The sequence below is a fragment of the Triticum urartu genome, chromosome 1 (assembly GCF_003073215.2).
Source record: "Triticum urartu cultivar G1812 chromosome 1, Tu2.1, whole genome shotgun sequence".
In the NCBI taxonomy this organism is placed as follows: Eukaryota; Viridiplantae; Streptophyta; class Magnoliopsida; order Poales; family Poaceae; genus Triticum; species Triticum urartu.
This window is the reverse complement of record NC_053022.1, coordinates 4,607,105-4,626,125: the sequence shown is the minus strand read 5'-3', so window position 1 is coordinate 4,626,125 and position 19,021 is coordinate 4,607,105. Positions and strand designations below refer to the sequence as shown.

The 19,021-nt window shown below is 42.9% G+C and overlaps 2 protein-coding genes across 3 annotated transcripts; both read right to left on the bottom strand.

Annotated features, from left to right (window-relative positions):
• Positions 1-779: 779 nt before the first annotated feature.
• On the bottom strand, positions 780-4,531 carry LOC125541438 (MDIS1-interacting receptor like kinase 2-like). 2 transcript variants are annotated; one of them, XM_048704860.1, is made up of 3 exons: positions 4,192-4,530; positions 1,477-1,750; positions 780-1,384 (listed from the first exon to the last, which is right to left on the bottom strand). In XM_048704860.1, exons 1-3 carry the CDS (start codon positions 4,213-4,215, stop codon positions 1,098-1,100), a joined length of 585 nt encoding a protein of 194 aa, XP_048560817.1. In that variant the 5' UTR covers positions 4,216-4,530; the 3' UTR covers positions 780-1,097. The 2 variants fall into 2 exon arrangements, with proteins under 2 accessions (XP_048560817.1, XP_048560812.1); XM_048704855.1 differs by having other exon boundaries at positions 1,477-4,531.
• A 9,917-nt stretch (positions 4,532-14,448) lies between these two features.
• Positions 14,449-18,159, bottom strand: LOC125552896 (disease resistance protein Pik-2-like). Its single transcript, XM_048716949.1, has 2 exons — positions 17,243-18,159; positions 14,449-16,075 (listed from the first exon to the last, which is right to left on the bottom strand). Exons 1-2 carry the CDS (start codon positions 18,073-18,075, stop codon positions 14,449-14,451), a joined length of 2,460 nt encoding a protein of 819 aa, XP_048572906.1. The 5' UTR covers positions 18,076-18,159.
• Between the last annotated feature and the right edge of the window lie 862 nt (positions 18,160-19,021).

Below are 19,021 nucleotides of genomic sequence, written 5' to 3'. Positions count from 1 at the left end.
CTTGTGTCTCTTGTGGTGTTGGTCTTTCTGCCTTCTAGCTAGGTCATGCCTTCTCCTGGGTGGCAATTTTTTTCCTCATCTCCTGTAACCTTGTTACCTATACGGTTTTCGGCCCGGTTTCCCTCATAAACGGGTCAACTTGTTTAGGTTTTTAATCTGATTTCCCTTATAAACTGGATCAACCAAAGCTTAAGGGGTGGCTCTTGGCTTTGGCAGCTTTTTGAGCAATATATTCAGGTGGGGATCCTCTCCCCCCCGGTAACCGTTCAAAAAAATAATAATAGCAGTCATCAAAGCCAAGAGCACTGCCACCATGATAGTACTACTTGTGCTGCTAATTAAGAGTCCAACAACGTCCCAGCTGCAGCATATATGTAGCAATGATTTTTCTCACGCTGAATTAATACTAGTTATTAGTTTTACTGAATTCCCTCACACTGGATGCATGGTACTACGTACTAGTTCTACTAATGGTCAAATTCAACAGTAGGGTCATACACGCCTGGTCCACTCAAAACATGTCAGTTCACAAACAGACATCACAAACCACCGCAAGCCAACTGCACATAGCTGAAACGTACCAGAAATAGAACGTACTGAATAGTTTTGCTTGACTTTCGAACCAAAGGTTTGCGACGTCCTTCGCAGTCTTGCCACGCCTACTCTCGTGATTGACGCTAGACCATCAAAACTTCAAATTTCAGCACCGAATCGACAAAGACACGAACTCGCGTGCAAGGAAATTTGAGAGGGGCACAAGTGCTTTGCGCTGATCAAACTTCTGTAGCTTTTCTCGTCTTTTCTCTTCTCTTATTTGAACATAAAAAACTTGAACAAGAGAACGGTAAACATGGCCTTGTGCCAGTCGTGCCACCCCGCGACTCGGGGATCACGCGGGCGCACAACTCACAACATGACAAGACTCAGACTTTGCACGAACAAACTCATGGTGTCGTCCACACTATGACACGGCGATTACACAACATTGTCTACCACATTGACCATTCTTTCATGTGTAAAAGGGGAAAATGAAATCTACAATTAACATGACACGGTGGTAGATTCATTCAGCACACTGGACAATGACTAGAGGAGGATCACTGGATGAGTGCTTGGTATGCCTCCCGCATGGTTGGTCTTGCTTGCGGAGAAGATTCCAAGCAAGAAAAGGCGAGGCTGACGAGCAGAGCCAAGCTATCCTCTTCTGTTCTTGTTGGTGTTGTCGGCCGTTGGTCTAGAATATCTTTCACCAGCACATCTTGTTCCCCGCTTGAGATACCATCTAATAGATTCATTGGATGCTTGCCCATCACTAACTCTAGCACAACCACGCCAAAACTATAGACGTCACATTTCTCAGTCACAACAGATGTGTACGCCATTTCTGCACAATACCAAATTAAACATTAGAATTAGAAATAAAGTGGATAGAGATGAATGCATCTGACTGAGAAGGAAAGATATACTACTACATACCAGGAGCAATGTACCCATATGTTCCTGCTAGTGCGCTCCAGTTTGATGAATCGGGCTTAAGAATCCTTGCTGTGCCAAAATCTGAGACAAAAGCCTTCAAGGATGTATCAAGTAAGATGTTATTGCTTGTGATATCTCGATGTATTATAGGCGGACTACATTCATGGTGCAAATAAGATACTGCTTGAGCCACATCATTTGCAACAGTAATTCTCTTGTGCCAATCCAATTCCTTTGCCAGCTCCTCATTTTCCAATGTCCTGTGGAGGCTTCCCTGCTGAATATAGTCGTAGACTAGAAATTTATACGTTGGATGGGAGCAGAATCCATACATTTTGACAATGCTTCGTTGTCGGATCTGTGTTAAGATTTCCATTTCACTACGGAATCTTCTTTCATCATCCAACTCTTCTTCGTCCCGATGAAGCTTCTTGACAGCAACTAGCTGCCCGTCATGGAGTTGTGCCTTGTAGACTTTGCCATATCCTCCTATTCCAATGATGTACTTATCATCAAAGTCTTCGGTTGCCCTTATAATATCGTCAAATGCTAATCTTCCATCAAAATTCCAAACAGAGAATAGGCCCCTTGCTTCATTGATAACACTTTCTTGTGGTTTTCTCTTCATACGAGCAAGTATTATTATGACAACAGTTGCAGCAACAACGCTGAAACCCATCACAAGAACAATTGGCAAAAGCAAACCAAGTATCTTCCCCTTCTTGTGAGCAGCTACTGGGGTTGAATAACAAGGTGGCATGCCAGAGAGGTTACCACATAAACCTTTCTTGGGAAGAAACCAACTTGTTGAAGCATTTTTTAGGAGCCTTGCTATTGGGATTGGTCCTTCCAACTCGTTGTAGGACACATCGACTGTTGAAAGGCTGACCATGCTTGCAAATGATGATGGGATGCTGCCACTGAACTGATTATGTGATAAATTCAGAAATTCCAGCATCTCCAACTTCCCGAGTTGCCGTGGCAACACACCAGTGAGGTTATTGTTGCTCACATCTAGCATGATTTGCAGGCCTGCTAAATTTCCAATCGCACCGGGCAAACTCCCACTGAAGTTGTTGTTGTTGATCTTCAAGGATTGCAATTTCGTGCAGCCCCCTAGTTCCTCAGGTATTAATCCACCCAATCTGTTCCCAGATATATCAAGGTATCCTATGTTGCTTAGCTTTTGTATTTGTATGGGTATGGGTCCAGATAGTCGGTTTGATGATAAGTTCAGTATATATAGATTTGCTAAAGTACAAATTTCTGGTGGAATCTCACCATTAAGATGATTAGAATCGAGTGTTAGTTCTTCTAGGCTGGACAATTTAGAAAGGATTGGAGGTATGGAACCAGTGATCATATTTTGTGCTAGCCGTAATACCATTAATTGGGTACATGCACCTAGATTTTGTGAGATTTTCCCAGAGAATCTATTCGATGTCAAGCGCATGTCTTTTAGTTGTGGGTACACACCAAAATGCTGAGATAAATCTCCTGTTAGTTGGTTCCACTGAAGGTCGATTTCAACCAAACTCGTACATGTCTTTAAACTCTTTGGAATTAGGCCACTGAACATATTAAAAGATATGCCGACAAACTGAAGTCTACCACCCGAACATATTTTTGCGGGTAAAGTTCCTGAAAGTGAGTTGTTAGACAACCCAAGTTTAATAAGGCTTGTGAGATGTCCTATTTCTTGAGGAAGAGAACCTGATAGATTGTTTTCAAAGAGTTGCAGTTCTTGGATGCTTTGCAACTTCCCAAAAGTTTTTGGTATTGATCCCGAAATTTGGTTAAGATACAAGCCTAAATACTTGAGGTTCATCAGATTGCCAATCTCTTGGGGAATGAAACCGGTTATCTGATTATCAGAGAGGGATAATGCAAGTAACTTGGTAATATTTCCTAAGCTGTTAGGAAGAGAGCCAGATATTTGGTTCTCGGACAAGTATAATCCTTGGAGATTTAGCAAGCCACCCACTTCTGAAGGCATCGACCCTGTGATTTGATTTGTATAGAGAAAAAGCTTATTTAGCATAGTGAGGTTTCCTAGTCCCGGGGGTATTGAACCAGTTATTTGATTTCGATAGAGACAAAGTATATTCAACATATTAAGATTTCCTATTGTCGGGGGGATGGAACCTGTTATTTGATTATCATAGAGAAAAAGTGTGTTCATCTTAGTGAGATTGGTTATGGAGACTGGAATTGGACCCGATAAATCATTTGAATTAAGTTCAAGACTTTGCATATGGACTAGCCTACCTAATTCTTGGGGTATAGGCCCTGAGAGTTGATTACCAAATAGGTACAAAGTATTTAGTTGGGTCAGATTACCAATGGTTTTCGGTATGAAACCGCTTAAGCTGCTGTTGCTTAGTTGTAGAACTTGTAGGTTGACAAGCCTTCCAATCTCTTTAGGGATGAGACCGGATACCATGTTTTGGTGAATTCCAAGTTGAGTTAACATTGTTAGGTTACCCAGAGATGCAGGGATATGTCCTGTGAGTTTGTTAAATGAGAGATCAAGCAACATGAGACTTTTGAGGTCACCAATCTCACAAGGAATTTTCCCTGTGAGCTGGTTCTGCTCAAGGTTGAGTTCTAAAAGTGCTGACAGGGAGCTGATACTAGTGGGTAGTGCACCATGGAGGCTATTGTTATGAAGGTCGATATATGTGAGGAATGGAAGAGCCGAGAAGTTGAGCTCACCAAGTTTGCCATGGATGCCAGCATCCGGCAGGGAGATGTTGGTCACCACCCAGGGCATATGGCGACCATGGCGAACAGCCGTACACATTATGCCCGACCAGTTGCAGGGGCTGGTGTTCTCCTGCCAAGAGCTCATCTGCAGCAGTGGGCTCGCAAGAGTAGCTTTCCAGTGGAGGAGGGCCATTTGTTGGGACCTTAGTGAGATCCCTCCGTGCCGTGCCGCTTGTGCTTCTTCGAGGAGAAGAAGGCACGGCAGGAGCAGCAGGCAGAGATGCAACAGAGCTCGCATTTTGCAGCCTAGTGTTTGCATGTTGTGTTTGGTTTTGGGATGTGGCTTTGGTGCAAATGGAACCTCTATTTATATTTAGGTATGTGTCATCCATGAGGCCCTCTAAGTCAGTCAACACACAGCGATTGAGGCGAAGGTGCTGGTGCTATGATTCATGTGGGCGTCACTTGTGCTGCACAAGTCTGTTGCATGGCAATTGCCAATATAGCTAGCTAGCTTAGCCCTCTATCATTGGCCCATCAAATAATGGTGATCTGCCAGCCTGCATGAATGCGAAGACCAGACCATAAACCTTGCTGAAGTCTTGGTCCTTTCCATACACACATGACAACAAGACCAGAAGTCCTGCCTTTTCACACCAGCACCGAATGGTACACACAGTACTTCATTATTTTTTTTGGAAAGATGATTGATACAATCTCGATCATCAGGTTTATTGCGATAGTTTTATGTGCCCACAAATTAAAATGTAACTATTATATTATTATTAAACTAAGAGGCATATGAGCAATCACATTTTTCACATAGGCAAAACCATATGATATGTTGCTTATAGATTTTAAAAGGCTGAGGTTTAGAAATTAAATTAATGTACCAGAGATTGTAACACAGGGAGTCTGGTCCGTCCGGTGCCAGTCCATGAAGGACTTTGACCTGCAATCAGGCAAGGCATGCGTTTATATTGAGGTGCACGCGGAACTTCTATTTATATTGAGGTCCTCTAAGTCAGTCAACACTCAACACACATCAATTGAGTCGAATCTGCTGGTGCTATCATTCATGTGCGTGTGAGCTGTATGAATGCCAATTGCCTTAAGTCTGCCAGCCTGCATGAATGCAAAGACCAGACGATAAACCTCCCTTAAGTCTTCGTTCTTTCCACACACAAGACTACAAGGCCAAAAGTCGTGCTGCAAGACCACACCAAGTTTCATCTCACTTCACTTCAACTTTTTTTAGAAAGATGGTTGATACAATCTCGATCATCAGATTTATTGTGATAATTTTATGTGCCCGCAAATTAAAATCTATCTCTTATATTAAACTAAGAGGCAAACGAGCAAAACCATATATGATATGTTGCTTATAGATTTTTTAATGGCTCAGATTTAGAATCATATTAATGTGCCTGAGATGCTTACATACGTGTAATGCGGGGAGTACATGAATGACTTGAACTGCAAGCAGGCAACGCACATCACTGTCACTGTTATATTAGATATACCACACTATGACTAGTCTCCAACTTTGGATATATTTTCTCTTCCGGTCCATTCTACTACGGATCGAGCATTTGGCCTCCTATTATTGACTGACGCGCAGTCTGTATAGGAAGTATAAAGGCAAAACCTCATAGCAGACTACCACTATAGTGTGTGTGTAGGTAGTGTATGAACAAGAAATGGAGCCGAGGGCCAAGGTGCTGGCAGAGAGGCCCTGGACGTGCATGACTAAAGAGTTGGCGGGGACGTGTGTGTTGACGAGCGACATTCAGGAGGTGCCGTCCCGCCAGTCCCGACGGGGCATTTGGTGGAACACGTGTCACGTGGCGGCAAGGCCAAGAGATGAGGGGGCATCAAGAACCAATACATCACAAGTACACTGAATAAATAGCGGTAATTATTCATAACTAATGGTACTTTCTTGATAGAGAAATAGTAATCCAAGTCCAACGGTTGGATCAGTCACCACATTGTATGATTCGGCCTACAGCCGGAGTCTTCTCGCTAAACACATCCAAGCTTTAGCCCTTATTACACGCTAGGAGTCCATATATGTAGACAAATCGGCACAGGTCGCCTCCTAATCCACCGTTTCCTTATATTTAAATAATGCACGATATAATTAAATCTCATGCGTTTGATTGCGCAATCAACCAGCAGGAAACGAATCAATATGATGATGGAAGAAATAACTGAATAAAAACTCCAAGGACGACTTCACTAGATCCCCTGTCCCGTATGCCGGCTGCCAGCATCGTTTCCTGCGCAGCACCTCTGCTTTGGTTATTCCTCTATGGACAGCTCTTCCGAATCTGCACCCACCAAACAACGCATTAGATAGCTCCCCTACAAACGAATTAAGTTGTATCTTTCGATGTCTAGTTTATCTCTACCATTTCTAAAATCTGTCTGAAACAGCAAAGTCCTAATGAATAATCATTTCGAATTCTGTAACAACTCATTCCAGCAGCCACGCTATGAGTATAATAACTTAATCTACAAAACCCTAGTTTTACAACATATTATAGGGAAATTTGCAATATTTTTCTACAACAGTTTACAGCCCAAGCATTTACAGCATCTTAATCAGAAATTTACTATACATCTACCACTCTTATAAAAGCTACAAAATAGTAGACACAATTATTCACTTAAACTGAATGCAAGTCCGTGAGAGGATTTGGTGCCATACCATGTTTCAAGGAAAACAATTCCATGAGGCCGTAACCAAAGCCCGCCAGCTGTGGAATAAAGAGGAAATATCAGCAGGAAACATTTCTAGAATGTGTCTATATTTTCAAATTTTATTGAATTCCATTTTCCCTCGCCACCGGCTGGAGCTTGCTCGTCTCTCCTCCAGCTTTCCGACCCTTGAAGCTGCCCGATTTTAGTTGCCTCCAACGTCCCAAGGCTTGAATCGTCGCCACCACCATGGAGCTCGAGTCCGTCTCCGCCGCTGTCGTTGGTTTCGAGTGTCGAGTTGTCTCCGTCGCTGCGGGTTTCAGTCTCCTCGTTGGCGTCCAGAGCTCGGCCTACAGGTTCCTAGATGCAATTCAGAAACTCTACACCTGCATATATGAACTTGTCCAGGGCACCTGCATATATGGACTTGTCCACGGTTTCAATATGTGGATTCAGTCCAAAAATGAAAATCGGTTTTGGTTTGGGTTGGGTGAAAAACAAGTATAGATGAAAAAAGGACCTCCGCCCCCGCTGCCTCCCGGGTCGCTCGTGGCGACTCCGGAGGTCCGCCGCCGCCGCCACCAAACCAACCCCACCACCGCTCCCTTCCCTGGCCGTCGCCGGAGGATGTCGCCGGGCTAAGCCCTGTGCGACGGACGGCGGCGGCGGGGCCTTGCTTTGCCTGCTCTCACGCCCGCAGGCTTCCTACTCCTCCCCAAGATCCAAAAAGCTTCATCACACTGCGTCGCCTCGATCTGCTCGGCTCCTGCCAGCGCTCGTCGCCGCTCGGCGCGATGGGCTCTGCCGGTCTCCCTCGTCCTTCCTCGACCTCCATCCGACTGAGACGCGAATCTGCCGGGAGCGCAACTTCGATCTGCTCTGCCGCTGCACGTCCTTGCCGCCGCCCGCCGTGCTGGCATCCACCGGGCTCCCTCGACCTCCCTCCTTCTGGCCTGCCGCGCTCAGCTTTCGCGGCAGCTCTCCCGCGCCTCAACTCCAAGCCTCTGCTCCACGCACCCGTGCGCCGAGCTGTGGCACCTCAGCTCTGGATCCACTTCCGCTGCTCTGGGCTTCAACCTTCCCCTCTCGCGCATGGCCTGCACCAGCGCGGCTTCGCTCCATGCCGGGTCTTGCACCTCCATGCCCCGACCGGCTCCTGCTGCCTCGGTGCATCTTGCGTCGCCGCGCGGCGTCCACTTCCATCGTGCCCGACGGCGTCCTCCACCATTCAGATCCGGCCAGTGCTCGCCGCTCTCGACCTGCGCCGCCATCCTCCGCGTCATCCCTCTGCTTCGGGCCGGTGTGCCGAGGCTGCGGGATCCATCGCCCAGCCTTGTGCGGGTCTTGGTCAGCCCGCTCGTCCAGCCTGGGTGGTGCGGGGTGGCAGCCCGACCTCCTTTGCTCTGCTTCATCCCCAGTGCTAGTGTTGGTTCTGATGCTTGGGCGAGGCTGGAGTATCTATGCCGGCTGGCAGTGCCTTTGAGGTCAGGTGCTTGCTCCCGGAGAAATCCTGCTCAGTACGAGCGACCATGGCGGCGCCCTTTCCGTCACAATCCTCCCTGGAGGCATGGTTTGGGAGATGCATCTCCTCCCGGGGGGGTTCCGGGCGAAAGCTCCGACGATGTTGTACACCTTCCTGAAGGCGTCGCTTGGGAACCCCTGCCATTGTCATTGCCAAGCCTCATGCTAGGTTGCTGGCGACTTTGGGTCTGCCAACGACTCCGTGACATCCCCCCTCCAACCCATCACCCGCCGCCTCCCTTCCGACCCCCGCCCTTCGGTGGTGCGTCGTCCAGTTGTTGTGCCTGCTCAAGACCCTCCCATGGCTGCCGTTCTGTTGCTTCCTCGTCGAGCCCTTTGCCACCATCCTTTCGCCTTTGCAAATCATTTTGTGTGTCATCCATGTTGGTGTGTCCTTCATGTGTTTTCTCTTCGGCTGTCCTTAGCGTGGTCTCCGTCCTGTTGCTGTCATGCTCAAGACCCTCCCATGGTTGCCGTTGTGCTGCAGCGAGCTTCGGGCTCTTGGTGTTGTCTTGGTTCACTTTTGCTCAATGACGACGCAATGATGCCTCCCCCAACCTGCTAATCGTCTCGACCGCCCGTGACGGATCTCCCAGTCAAGGTTCGTGTTAAGGTTTGGCACTCGTTGATTATGGATGATTCTCTGTTGTGCCGTGGGGCTTGGTACGCACGCCGGTGTGGTGCATTAGGTTGTTTGCTGAGTCTTGGTATTGTGATCCCTCGACGACACCCCACATCTACTTGTGTCTGTTGTGGTGTTGGTCTTTCTGTCTGCCAGCTAGGTCGTGCCTTCTCTTGGGCCATTTTTTTCCCTCTTCTTCTGTAACCTTGTTACATGTACGGTTTTCGGCCCGGTTTCCCTCATAAACGGGGTCAACTTGTTTAGGTTTTCGATCCGGTTTTCCTTATAAACTGGATCAGCCAAAGCTTAAGAGGAGACTCTTGGCTTTGGCAGCTTTTTGTGCAATATATTCAGGTGGGGATCCTCTCCCCCCGGTGACCGTTCAAAAAAAAGACAAGTATAGATTGGTTTGGATTGGATTCTAGCTGGATTCTAGCAGAATTCGAGTTGGTTTGGATGCTGCCCGTGGAGTCACCTGGTTTGGGCTGGCTTTAGTCTGGATGATAAACTATTCACAGGCTTAATTACGTACATTAGTGCAGGCCTTTTGATAACTTGTGGCTTGACTTTGCTCAGGCTAGTTAACAGATTGAAATGAAGGGACTGCTATGGGAATGTTTATAAATCAACCAAAATAAGCTTGAGAACCCAATCATGGTGCTACAAGGTTTCAGATTCTCCAGCAAACTCGTTTAACGTTGCCATTTGTGGTCAATGACACTCCATCCATCAGGGTGTCCTGATGAAGAGCTGTCGATGGTTGAAACTTGGAAAAAAACTGTCGCCGGACTGGCTTTGCCTTCCTTCAGGAACAAAAGGCACACTAGCTATTACAAGGTTTCATTTCTTATTTGACCAGGCGACGCTTTTGTAGGGTCTTGCTGTTGAAGGCGAGCAACTAGTAACTGGAGCAAGTAGAGCGTGAACACACGCCTCATGGTCATGGAGTCAGAAGCAGAGCTGCCGGATGAAACCAGCTGATCCTCATGGGAAGATCTTCAGACAAAGAGAGCCAAGGCGCCAGCATCGTTTCCTGGGCAGCACCTCTGCTCTGGTTATTCCTCTATGAACAGCACTTCAAAAGCTGCACCCACCAAACAACGCATTAGATAGCTCTCATACAAACTAATTAAGATGTATCTTTCATTGTCTAGTTTATCTCTACTGTTTCTGAAATTTGTCAGAAATATCAAAGTTCTCATGAATAATCATTTTGAATTCTCTAATAATTCATCCCAACAGCCACGCTATGAGTAGAATAACGTAATCTACAAACCCCTAGGATTACACCATTTTGTATGGAAATTTGCGATATTTTCTACAACAGTTTACAACCAATTATTTATGGCATCTTAAGCAGAAATTTACTATATATGTACCACTCTTATCAAAATTACGAAATAATAGATACAATTATTCGCTTAAACTGAATGCAATTCCTTGAGAGGATTTGGTGGCATACCCTTTCCCAGCACAAATTCCTCCTGCCAGTCAGTTCCTACAAACCCGCCAAACATCTGTGGAATAAAGTGGAAATATCAGCAGGAAACATTTCTAGTGTTTTCGTGTGTGTATATATTTTCAGATTTGACTGAATTCTATTATCCAGAATGCTCATTTTCCCTCGCTCCATACTGATAAATAAATTGACAAAATGATCCAAAAAGATTATGAGATATGAATGTACACCAGTACAACTTGCATAAATAAATTATTATAAAGTACTCCCTCCGTTCCATAATGTAAGACGTTTATGGAGAGGGTATATTATTATTCCCTCTGTTCCATAACTCCTGTCGTGGTTTTACTTCAAATTTATAGGAATTATGGAATAGAGAGAGTAACAAATAAAAAGGCAATGAGTAAGACTAAACAAAATACATATAAAATGAGAAAAGTCCACTTTTACAACCCTCAACTAAACACAACGTTTAATCTTTATCCCCCTCAATTCCAATACTGGTTAGAATAAAATATCTCACCCATTAAGTTTAGATATTAACGGCTCGGATTTAAAGATGTAAATGTTACATACTAATATTGTTATGTACAAACAGATCAAACCTGTCACGTACAGTTAATTTTAAGAAAGTCATGTATATTTAATTAGAAACAAGAAAAAGAAAAAAAGGACTGCTTTTTCTTTAACCAATGAGCGCTCTTTGAACAACAACAAAAGAGATCACGCCTGGGTATCGGTAATTAAAAGTCTAGCATGGCTTTTTAGCGGTGACCTATACTAGCTGGTTACGTGGAAATACGACATACTAACTACAACATGTATGAGGCAGTGATTTGTATACAAACAAAAAACATATATAATATAAAACGTTCATTTCAATTTCAAGTATCTTTTTAGCTATCCATGGAAAAAATGTGTATATCATATTGTATTTTTTATTGATTATTAAAATAAATATTAAAAATTAAGATATAACAAAGATATAGATAAAACTATATGACAAAAACACCAACAAAAAGTAGTAATTCTAGAGCAACTAAAAAAAGAGTAATCATAGAGAGAGCACGTTCGCTATGGAGTCTTCCAGCGTGACCGCTTTTGTATCATTGGATTTTGGTTACCAGCCACTGCGTTGCACGTTGCAATGAAAGAATGACATCATCATATGGACATCCTCGAAACGCACTGAAACAGTCGCACGATAGCCACGTCACGCCGTCCTAAAAATTTCCTCCGTAAAACTAAAAGCCGCTTTGAGGTCACTCGAAGTTATAGAGTGCTATGATCATTGAACATGTTATTGGCTACATCACCTCCTGACACATGCAGGCTACCATTTGAGGCTCCATGTAAGTATGACCATGAAAAAGTCATGATGATGAGTAGCTCCATGGGGTGGCTTTCAACAGTCACCACATGAAAAAATGCAACCGGGATCGAAAAGTTCTTTATGTGGGATCCTAGTTATTAGTTTGACTACAAAGAATATAAATGTTCCACCTGATTTAAATACGCCTTGTGTGATGTCACAAGGTGAAACTTATAAACTCCCCACTATACCTATAATTGCGAGTTAATGCCGGAAAGAGCGATCTCTGGTAACTTGACGTGTGCTCGCTTACAATTACTTTTAGATATAATTTAATTCCTTTTTTTCATATAAAGTTTAAAAATTGTAAATATTCAACCATTAGAAATTTATTAACAAATTTGATTTAATGTAGGAGTATAAACACATAAAATTATTTCTATAGATAACAATCAGTTTGGCTGTTTTAAACCAAAAGCTATTTTAGTGTAACCGGATGGAAAAATAGCAATTGACCTTGAGTCTTCATTCCTTTCTTGATATACTTAAACACACATTGCTGGCGCTCTATGGTTTCTTATCTATTAAATATAAGAGATATATTTTCAAACGTCTATTGAAATCAACTATTTGTTAAGATGCCAAAACTATGTCGCCCTTGGCGCTGTAGTTATGTGTTACATGACTTAAAAGAAAATGCTTAATAATAGTGCTGTTAGTGTTTCAAAATAAATGACATTCTCGAAATCTTGCGATGATACTCTGAATATTGATGTGTGCAAAATCTATACTATTTAAACATGTTGATTTATCATTACATTGATCTGAAAAATATAGTTTTCTTTCTATTCATCTGTTTTCGAAACAAACTCAATAAATACAATAGAAAAAAATTGCATGTTTGAGATTATCCATATAAAAGAACTCAGATATTTCAAAACAGATGAAAATTTCACGTATTTCTGGAAAACCAAAGTAAATGAGGGGAAACAAAGAAATATCACATACTTTAGAATAGATGGGAATTTCATGTATTTTGAAAAGAAAGAAGTATAAGATGGAAAAATACTTTCACTCACTCGATAAACAAATTTATTTTACTATTCCATTCCAAAGGACTTCATTGCTACCGTTGACTCACAATTTGGACGTTGTCATAAAATAATGACCCAACATCACAACAAAAGTATATGCTAACTCACATATGAAATTTAATTATATGTATTAATTAAACATCAGGTGTAGATAACACATAATGTCACAGTGATTAATTTACTGCGATCTTATGACCATACTGCAAGTCCTGACCATGCGCACAAATGTTATATGATTCAACGAATCAATGTATGATTTGGCCCCTTATTGCTAAAATCATAGACTATTCTCATGCCATGTGATGCTTTGTACAAGTTAGTATCAGGAATGTATAGAAGTCACCATGACCCTACAAATGGACGAGTATCGATAGAAGTACTAATTGCTAGAACCGAAGGCTTGATGGTGTCGTGATTGTTTATTTATTTTTTTATTTTCTTTCAGATAGATAGATTCAATTATTTATGCAAATGAGAATGTCCATCCAAGCCTACTTTTTGCAAAGAGGGTAGGAACATACAAAATGGATTGCTCGGTACGTCCATGGATCTATATATCTGCGTTAGCGAGCATATAATAATTGATCTAATGGATTTGCAGATTGTTTGTTTGTTTGCGAAGTGTCAGCATAACTCAAAGCCTAACTATATATAGAAATATGTTGTGAGAAAATGAAATCAATATCATGAGATTTATTTGTTAAAAATGTTTTGTTACACCTTTCTAATCTATTACCAACATAATCATATAAAAATGAAGATTAAACGTGCACCTTAAGGAATATTTTGATGACTACAACACCGTCTGTTTTGTAGTGAAGTAGTAAAAACAAGAAAAAGATTGTATACAAATATAGAAAGAAGTACTTAGCCCATTCTATATACTAAATATGATGCCCTCACATTTGCGAGGGCCACCGTGCTAGTTTCCGAAAAAACGAATTTCGCCCGTTTTGCCCCAGACCGGTAAAAATCACAAAACGAAACCCAAAACTCTGGGTAGGTGAGGCGGAACTACAGGTCATGGGGAAGCTCGGTGGGGGAGAGAGGGGGGGGGGATACCAGGCGGTGTGTGCTCGGGGTCACGGAGCTTCAAAGGTACAGCAGCAGAAGCTTCGTTACGGCTGTGGAAAGCCTAGGAGGTTGATGGAGGAAGCCGGGATGTGCCAGAGCAGGAGATCACATGGCGGCGGTGAGTGACTAGCCGGAGGCAGAGAAGGGGGTCACTGTGTAGGCGATATAGAGCCTCCCCGGTCGATTCTTTTCCACCCTAGAGCACCTAGAGATGAATCGAGGCTATTGGACAATGTTTTGGATCGCGCACGCGCGCACACACACACACAGCACGCACGGTTCCGCACCCAGCGGCACACGGCACACCGCACCTCACAGCTCACGCGTTGGCTGTGCGGCCGCATTAATTCACTAGCCTATGAAGCTGCATGGACTGAACTAGTACTTGAAGCGCCAAATACCAGAATGGAGAAAGAATCAATATACAAGTAGTAAAGAGCAGACAAGTAACAATAATTAAGTTACTGTGAACAAAGGTGAATCAGCGTGGAGTTACCTTCGGTGTCAGTGTGGGCTTGTTGGGATAAATATCAAGCATTTTCTCAAGTGCACCGATCAGCTCACCCTCACTAACATAACCACGAACAACCGCATAGACATGCTCAAGCGAAGAGAGGTTCTCCAGCCCAAACTGATAATCACCAAATTGGTCTTTTTTCCAAATATAAAATTCTAACTCCAGGATTTGGAGCTTTTGCAAGGTTCCTTGTGCAAACATAAAACTAGTGGCTTCTATAATATTTATACTGAACCTTTTCAGAGACCGGAAGGGACAACCATTGTCAATGACTAGCCTTTTATCTGTGACTTTTCCCCAATACATTACAAAAAGAGCGAGGTCACGCAGAGACGGCATGCTCCCAAGTATTTGGAGGTCTTCCTTTCTCAGTTCTCTTAATCCAATTGCAAGGGAAGAGAGGGAGGGCAAGGTGGACATTGATTTTAGAAGCAATGGAGAGACTTGCCTTGTACCCATGTCAATAAACACCAGTTGTCTTAGCTGAACAAGGGTTGATGGCAATTTTTCCAATCCGTAGCACCTTATGTCTAGCACTTGCAGAAGCTGTAGGTTGCCGATCTCTTTCGGGATCTCAGTGATAGGTGTCCATTTTAAACTCAGATACCTCAGGTGAAATAACTTGCAAATATCCTTCAAATGATGATTACCCACTTCGCTACAACCACTTAAATCCAATGCACGTATGACAAGAAAACCTGAAAGTGCGGACAACAAACTGAGGTCTTTACTGAACACAGTAAGTGATCTCACATGGGACAAGCTGCTCATGGTTGTCATTGGCTGGACATCCTCTTCATTGCAGGTTTGGAGAGACAGTCGACGGATCTTACTTGCTAGCGACCTGGTCTGCTGACCACCCAATGTTGCGAGAAAGTTCTCCTCATTTGACAAGGAAGTGATAAGGTCAAGCACCATGTCGTGTACACGGACAGAGCTCGCCTTATTAGCAATATTGATATCCATTGGTTGGACCAAGCTTTTGTTAATGAGCTCAGCAATGTAATCCTCGCCTACTGCATACAAGCTCTTCCCCTGCTCTTCATGAATGAATCCTTCACCTATCCATTTCCATATCAACTCTTTGGTTTTAATATGATAATCCTCTGGATACAAACTGAGATACAGTAAACAAGTCTTCAGATTTGGAGGCAGGTCATAGTAACTGACATATAGTATCCTCCTCATGTCCATCAGGTCGGGATTATTTCCAAGCCCAGAACCCATAGATTGGTACACCTTGGACCAATACGTATATGTATTTTCATGTTCCTTTTTACTAGCCAACATACTAGCCAGTGTAATGATAGCCAATGGTACTCCACCACATTTCTGCAAAATGTTCTCACTTACTTCAGCCAACTGAATATGAGGGCACTTGTCCTCAGTTCCAAATATTCTTTGGTAGAATAACTTTCTTGAGTCACTAGTAGAAAGAGGTTTAAGCTCATAAACACCACCAACTTCTTTGGCAACATCTAGAATGCGAGTTGTTGCGATTACTCTACTACCACATTCATTCTCAATCAGAGCACATCTAATATTATTCCACACAGATTTATCCCATATGTCATCAATGAGAATGAAGTACCTGTGAGGGAATACCAAAAGGCCATATATTAGTAAAAACTAGGGTATGTGCTTTGAGCACTCTTCAGCTATACCTAAGTGAAATATTGCAGCAATGAATAATCAGGACATGACTCATCAAGTATGGTTGTGACATACCATAAATAACCTGATCCTAATTTGCAGGATTAAGGGATGGTTCTTGAGTAGGAATCTGCAAATCGAAACCTAATTTAAAATCTAATCTTTGTTTAACGACCAGACTTGGTAGTTCTGTTCATCTCCTCCAAGTGAACAATTTGGATTATATGTTTGTCCAAATTAGAGACCCGATATGGTTGACCAATAAAGACAGTTGAGATAATTTGAAACTTAATAAAGATAACAGATAAGGGGCTAGAGGAGCCATCGAGCACCATGCCGGGACCTCCCCTGGATGTCTAAATGCCACCTCATGACATCCGTGCACTAGTTTAGATATATACTTGTGATAGTATTATGATATTCAATTTCCCGTCGTGGATGTTCCTAATACAAGGGAGGTGTAGTCTAATTTTATATTAGAATAGCATTTGAGGTGTGTGGTTAGCAGTGTCAATACATCCTTAGTGTTATGAGCTGACGTTAATAATGTTACCAATATTCAAACTACATCTAATTATTGTAGAGAAAAGCCTCTAAACCAAAAGAAGATCCAGAAGAATAAAGAAAGATACGAACATATAAGCAAGTACATGATATAGCAATTAATTAATTATTTTACTACAGAATTTCAATATTAGAATTTTTAGCTTCAAAGTTAATTAATTATTTTACTTCAGAGTTTTAAACGCAAAATGAGCGTATTTCTTTATATAACCTCAAAGCTTATTTGACCTTTTTTCTTTCTAGAATAATTTAAGAACTAAATAGACTTTACTTTTCATGATCTATTCATTCTTTCATTCTTGTTAGATATATATATATATATATATATATATATATATATATTCTAGTAATGGTATAACAAATGTTGTTTTTGGACAGGAGTATTCTCTTAACACTCTCATCAAATCTAAATAACAGGAAAAAGATGAAAAAAAATGTAATGATAGATCAAACTGTAGGAAAACTTGCCTACATGAACTCCAGAGCTAATAACATGAACTCCTAGATAAAATATCAATGGCAGGGGCACCAATGTACATACCTCTTGTCTCGAAGGAAATCTCTTATCTCACTAATGAGTTGTGTTTCACTCCACGCTGACTCGTCCATGATGTTCTTGTAGTTGCCCTTGTCAAGTTGATGGAGCAAACTCTTGAAAAGCTTCTTCATGTCAGGATTAAGAGACACAGAAACAAAAGCTCCACAATCAAAGTCCCCACGAAGCTTCTCATATACCACGTTAGCAAGAGTTGTCTTCCCTAAGCCTCCAAAGCCAACAATAGAGATCATCTTGGGCTGTTTCTTGAAAACATCGTCTCCCTCCATTAGCATCTTGACTATGTCAAGGCTCTTCTCTTCGGTGCCAATAAGCTCTGTCGCCTTTTTGAACAAGGCTAACTGGCGAAGTGTATCAGTACTTGTGCTAGTGGACTTGGGCACAACGCTATCAACCTTGTACCTATCACGCCTCTCACTGACCTCCTTGATGCGCCTCTTGATGTCTTTGAAATCCATGCCTATATTGTGTCGGACCTTGCCCTTTGTAAGTATGTTGATGCTTCTATGAATGAAACCCATGAAGCTGTGTGGCCTCTTATGCTGCTGACATTCAAGGCATGCCAAGAATTTGTCAACGTTGTCTTCAATCTCATAGGACAGATCCCTGACATCCCTCGCCCACAGCTTGACCTGTTTGTCAGGTGGCTGGTCCAGCGGTGCCTCTGAAACCTTGATGAGGGCAGCCTCCATGCTCTCCAGCTCTGCTTTGAGGAACTTGATCTCACCCCTGGTGTTCTTCTGCAGGTTGTACTCCTCCTTGAGAAGGTTGCCGAGGATGGGTAGGAGGGTGCTCATAGCCCCAGTCACGACCTCCATGTTACTCGCCTTGCCGGATCCAAAGAGCTATATGATGTTTTGGTTGATGATCAACCTGGTGATGCAATGTGATTCCTACCTCTAGCTCCGGCAGCTTCTTCTCCAATTCCTTTTTCTCTGTTAAAAAGAAAAGAAAATTGTGATTTCCAAATGAGAAGGTTGCAATCCAGATTTTGAAGATTTCAACCCCCAAACCACAGTTTTCAACATGGAGAAAGTGTAACTTTCAGCCACAATGTTTTTGCACACGTTTGAATCAACTAGATCCGAACAAATCTGAACCTAGTTCATCACATATTTTGACTAAACTCAAGTGTCAAATCAACATAATGCCAGGTTTCGACGACTGGATATTTATATCTGTGTGCATGAGGAAAATAAAGAAAAGGCGCAAAGAAAGACTCTAAATGAAGCTAGCAATACAGGAGTGAAAGTCAGTGTTAGCTTTCCGGTTTGGCCTATGTTAGATCATTGCAAGATCCTCACTGAATCAGCTCCTAGAAGGAAGCAAAGCAACTTTGAACATGGATTTTGTCACATGGAAAAAAAGGTTTGAAATAAAAAAGATACAGATCTAAACTACCCTCCAGTGTGTCATTTCCGTGGCCAGTGGAGGCCGCCGCTATTGGTGGCGCGAGCAGGCAGGACAGAGGATTCACCCGGCGGCGTGGGAGATGGCACCACGTTCCTCGTGGTGGCGGCCAGCACAAGCACGGCGGAGAGAGAAGCCTAAGTTATCTTAGCGGGGCAGCCGGAGCGCGGAAGCAGCACTCCGATGAGTGAGAGATCGGTGTACACTGGTTTGAACTTAAACCCATCAGACCAAGGCTCTCATGTGTTTAGGAGGTCCTCAAATCTCGTCCCGCAAAAAAAAAGTCATCCAATCTGTACACAAGTAGTCAAATCTTACACCTCCTCCGTCTGCTTGCAGTTTTCGATCAGTAGA

Excerpts from the sequence above, each read along its gene's own strand:
- LOC125541438 (XM_048704855.1), bottom strand. The coding sequence starts at position 4,501 with ATGCAAACACTAGGCTGCAAAATGCGAGCTCTGTTGCATCTCTGCCTG. Across the intron at positions 1,385-1,476 it reads ATATGGGTACATTGCTCCTG|AAATGGCGTACACATCTGTT; the intron begins GTATGTAGTAGT and ends GGTATTGTGCAG.
- LOC125552896 (XM_048716949.1), bottom strand. The coding sequence starts at position 18,075 with ATGGAGGTCGTGACTGGGGCTATGAGCACCCTCCTACCCATCCTCGGC. Across the intron at positions 16,076-17,242 it reads GATTTCCTTCGAGACAAGAG|GTACTTCATTCTCATTGATG; the intron begins GTATGTACATTG and ends ATTCCCTCACAG.